The sequence below is a fragment of the Pteropus vampyrus genome, unplaced genomic scaffold (genome assembly GCF_000151845.1).
Source record: "Pteropus vampyrus isolate Shadow unplaced genomic scaffold, Pvam_2.0 Scaffold61, whole genome shotgun sequence".
NCBI classification, from domain to species: Eukaryota; Metazoa; Chordata; class Mammalia; order Chiroptera; family Pteropodidae; genus Pteropus; species Pteropus vampyrus.
The window spans coordinates 1037247-1041115 of record NW_011888842.1 but is presented as its reverse complement, the minus strand read 5'-3'; the positions used below and the strand labels follow the sequence as shown (position 1 = coordinate 1041115).

General features: G+C 47.7%; 1 protein-coding gene across 9 annotated transcripts in view; it reads left to right on the top strand.

Annotated features, from left to right (window-relative positions):
* AKNA (AT-hook transcription factor) overlaps positions 1–3869 on the top strand; it is a 54495-nt gene that overhangs the window by 18037 nt on the left and 32589 nt on the right. For 7 of the 9 annotated variants that reach the window (XM_011360941.2, XM_023531087.1, XM_011360940.2 and 4 more), the window contains one exon: positions 1700–2476. In XM_011360941.2, the coding sequence (XP_011359243.1) occupies positions 1700–2476 (777 nt within the window). Of the gene's footprint in view, positions 1–1389; positions 2477–3869 lie in introns of those variants that run through there. The other 2 variants (XM_023531090.1, XM_023531089.1) reach the window with 2 other exon arrangements.

Below are 3869 nucleotides of genomic sequence, written 5' to 3'. Positions count from 1 at the left end.
CCGAGGGTAGGGGAAAGATCCTACAGGAGCAGTGAGTGATAACAAGGGTTATGACAAAGGTGCCTCTCACCAGAGTAGAGAGTCTGTGCTTGGTGGCATGCAGACTGTGTCTCACGAAGCTTTGGCTCTATCCCAGAGGCTGACATAGGATCTAGGACAGAGTAGGTGATCAGTAAACATCGACTGCATGGATGATGTGTAGATGGATGGATGGATAAATGGGTAATGAGTGGGTGAGTGGCTGAGTAGATAAGTAGATGGATAGATGCATAGATAGATGGGTGAGTGGGTGTTTTATCGGTGAGTGGATAGGTAGAGGAATGGATGAGTATTTCTTGACTACCTACTGTGTAATAATTACAACAACTATCCATTTTCTAGGAGCTTTGCATACCTTATTGTACTCCCTCCTTCCCTTCTTTCCTTCTTTGCCTTCTGTCAAGTACTGAGCACCTACTCTGCAAATACAATAGTAAATAAAAACAGAGGGTGTCCTTCCCCTCATAGAGCTTACAATGTAGTGGGCAGAAAAATATTAATGATACAATCACATATAAATAAGTGGAAAACTGCAGCTGTGATAAGTATTTCAAAGTAAAGGTATTCCGTGAAAGTCTATTAAGGGAGAATTTGATCTAGTAAGGGAGATCTGAGCAGACTTTCTTGATCAGATCAAGTTTGAGCTAATGCCTGAATAACAGATAGGAGCTAACTAAGCCAAGGGAAAGAAAGAAAACCCTGGTAGAGGGATTAGCATGTGCAGAGGCCCTGTGGTGGGAGAGGATGTGGCATGACTAGAGCAGGGAGAGATGGGGGATGGGGGGGACCCTGGAGAGAAATGGATCAAGAGAGCTAATGGGGGTTGGAGGCAGGGACCTCAGGACCGTATTAAAGGTTCAGCTCTATCCTGAGAACAACAGGAAGATATTGATGAGTTTTCAGATAAGGGATGAGGTTGAGGATTGAGATGATTATGTGGCTACTGCAGTGGTCCAGGCTAGAGAGGATGTAATCTTGGGCAAAGGTGGTGGAGCTGGACTTTAGAGCAATAGGTAAGTTTGGCAGCTCTATAGGAGGTGATGGTGACAGATTGGATTCTGGGGCTTAGAGGAGACAGATGGCAAAGATGCCTCCCAGATTTCTGGCCTGTACAACTAGATAAGATGATGTTGCCATTTGCTGAGACAGGAAACATGGGGGACCACCAGGTTTGAGGTTTGAGTTTGGAGGGCCTTTGAGTCAGATAGAGGAGATGTTAGGTAAGTACTTGGCCATGTGGCAGCTCATCGGGAGTCTTGCCATCACCACTGTGATGAGGAAATGAAAGCCCAGAAGGGTGAAATGACTTAGGCAACATTCCACAGTGAGTCCAGACCTGACATATGCTAAGCAATGACCTGTCTTTCTAGAGTTTGAAGCAGAGGATGTGGACAGCCCAGAAGGTTCCAGCTTGCCTCTCAACTGGCTCCCCCAGCAGGATCCTCAACCGGACATGATGGAAGAGGAGCCAGATGAGGCCGTTGGAGATCAGGAGGCTGAGGAAGCTGGAGAGAGCTCCCCAAGGTTGGGAGATGAGACTGGTCTCTGCTCTGGAGACAGTGGTAACACCAGCCCTGAGGCTTTGGGGTGGGATCAGGCCACAGGCTGGGTAGCCTCTGGCAAACGAGCCAGTGGAGAAAAACTTCCAGAACACTCCGAGGTCAACCCAACCATTGATCTCAACTCCGCAAGGTCCTGGAGCAGTGGGACCAGGAGCCTTGACCAACCTAGTGACAGCCTTGATTCTCCTTGGGAAGGAGAGACCGAAGTCCCCCAGCCCACTGCCCTGACAGAAACTTTACCACAGAGCCCCAGTCACCACCTCCTAAACCCAGACGACAGAACCGGAGGAAGTGTTGCTCTGGCAACCCCCACAGAATTCCAGGACTCCTCAGCACCCGCACCCCAGAGCCTCCAGTGTCCTGCAGATACATGGAGGAGAGAAACTACCAGCTACTCCTGCCCCCAGCCCGGGGACCAAGCCTGGAAGCAGAAACGGACGTCACCTAAGGCTCTCCCTTCCCGATTCACCGGCTCCATCAGCCCCTTGAATACTCCGCCTAGGCCAGTCCAGCAGAAAAGGCCACTGCCCAGGCAGGGAGCCACTCTGGCTGGCTGCTCATCTTCTGATGCCCCCAAGTACGGCCGGGGGAGGCTAAACTACCCTCTCCCTGATTTCTCCAAGGTGGGACCCCGGGTGAGGTTCCCCAAAGATGAGAGTTACCGCCCCCCCAAGGCTAGGAGACACAACAGGCAGCCTCAGGACCCTGTTCGGCCACTGATCTTCAAGTCACCTGCTGAGATTGTGCGGGAGGTGCTGTTGAGCAGTGGAGAAGCCTGCCTGGGAAAGGACCCACCTCCTACCCACCCTATCACCAAGGTACCCCAAGAATTTCAGACGCCCGAACAAGCTACCAAGCTAATCAATCAGCTCCAGGTAAAGTGGACTAATTTCTGTAGGTGTGTCGTCGAGGCATCTGTGGGCCTGGATGCGTTGGAGGCTGGTTGGGATGGGAGGTTGGTGGAGGCCTCCGGCTGGGCTAGGAATCCCCTGCTGGTGGAGAGAAGGTTGTACTCCAAGCCCTTTGCTCAAAACGAGCAGGATTGCACTCATGCTGCAAGGATAGATAAGTCTGTGTTTGTTTGTTTTTAACTTCTGCTGTAAAAAATTTGAAACATTATGCAAAAGAGAAAATAGTATAATGAGCACCCCCCCTCCGCCGCCCCACCTCCACCCACGTATACCCATCACCCAGCCCCCAGCGACCTTTATCCATCTATGGCTTCACCCCTTCCCCCACTCACCCTACTGGAGTATTTTGAAGCAAATTTAGCCATCAGATCATTTTATTTAAAAATATTTTAGTGTGTACGTCTAAAGATAAAGATTCTACCTTAAACATAACCACAACACTATACCTAAAAGTTAATGCTAGTTCATTAATATTATCTAAGATTCAGTCAGTGTTCAGATCCCCCCAAGTCTCATAAATGGCTTGTTTGTTTCAGTTGGTTCGAATCGGGATCCAAACACTCATATACTGCATTTGGCCAATGTGTCTTTCAAGTCTCTCCCCTTTTTTTTCTTTTTTGCATTTCTTTTCAAATTTATTTCTTCCTTGTAATTTATTTGTTGAGGAACCAGTTCTGTCCTGTAGAGTCTCCCACATTCTGGATATGCTGATGTTCCCTCTGATCTGATGTCTGTTCCTATGTTCCATTGTCTTTTCTTTGTCCTGCATGTTGTCAGTTTAGAGCCAGAGGCTTTTTTGGGTTGTAATCACCTATTTATTTCCCCTCCAGACCAGGAGCACCACATGGGTAGGGAGTTTTGGCAAGAGCACATCATGGGTGGTCCCTTCAGGAGGCAGGGGATGCCTGCTGGCTTCTCACCTGTGATGTGAGCGGCCACTGATGTCCATTGCCTTGATCCAGTCCTTCATTCGGGGTGAAAATGTTGGTATCCTCAGGCTATCATCCCTTTTGCATTTATTTGATGGAAATTTTCTATAAAGTTGAACTTTTCTGATCAACTAGTTAGTTATCAAGGTCTTGTTCACGTAGGAAAGATGGGAGAAATGCTTGATTCTATCCTTTTAATTGCCAGTTTTCAGAACCATGTGTCAGTTCCCTAGCATCCTTCAAAAATTACCAGTGACATTTGTTTTGGCTTTTCCCCTGTCATGACTTGTTTTAACAAGCTCTTCAGTTTTAAAGCAAGTAGTGACTATAATTTTCAAGTCTTCTATTTTTTTACCAAGGAGACCCTTGATGATTCATTCATTCAGCTGTTAAAAAATACTTATTAAGCACATACTACTTAAGCTGGG